This window comes from Micromesistius poutassou (genome assembly GCF_964030765.1).
Source record: "Micromesistius poutassou genome assembly, chromosome: 20".
NCBI lineage: Eukaryota > Metazoa > Chordata > Actinopteri > Gadiformes > Gadidae > Micromesistius > Micromesistius poutassou.
The window spans coordinates 4,003,024-4,003,316 of NC_140290.1; the positions used below are offsets into that span (position 1 = coordinate 4,003,024).

Consider the following 293-nt stretch of genomic DNA (forward strand, 5'->3'; position numbering starts at 1 on the left):
CCTCCTTTCCTGGAGAGTCTCCTCTGGAAACACAGGGCTCAGGACAGGACGCCATGACACGTCAGCCCTCAGTGCACCTACACACCAGCACCACAGGGAACAGGGCTCACGTGAGGCCTACGGTGGGCTAGGGTCTTAGATTCACCAACCCTTGAAAAAGGCTAAATATGAACCCCTGCATTTTGATTCTTACAACTATCATAGCACTTTCTCCGGTTGTTATTGGAAACTTCACTATATAACTTCACATATTTACTATAATTCTATACTTTGTTCAGCCTTTCAGTTGAAGT

General features: G+C 46.1%; 1 protein-coding gene across 1 annotated transcript in view; it reads right to left on the reverse strand.

The window, feature by feature from the left end:
- Nucleotides 1-55, reverse strand: part of LOC311365288 (neurensin-1-like) — a gene marked incomplete at both ends in the record, with an annotated part of 1,545 nt that extends 1,490 nt beyond the window's left edge. Inside the window, one exon of the mRNA XM_084484806.1 lies at nucleotides 2-55. Within this exon, the coding sequence (XP_084340932.1) occupies nucleotides 2-55 (54 nt within the window). The remainder of the gene's footprint in view (nucleotide 1) is intronic.
- Nucleotides 56-293: the final 238 nt, after the last annotated feature.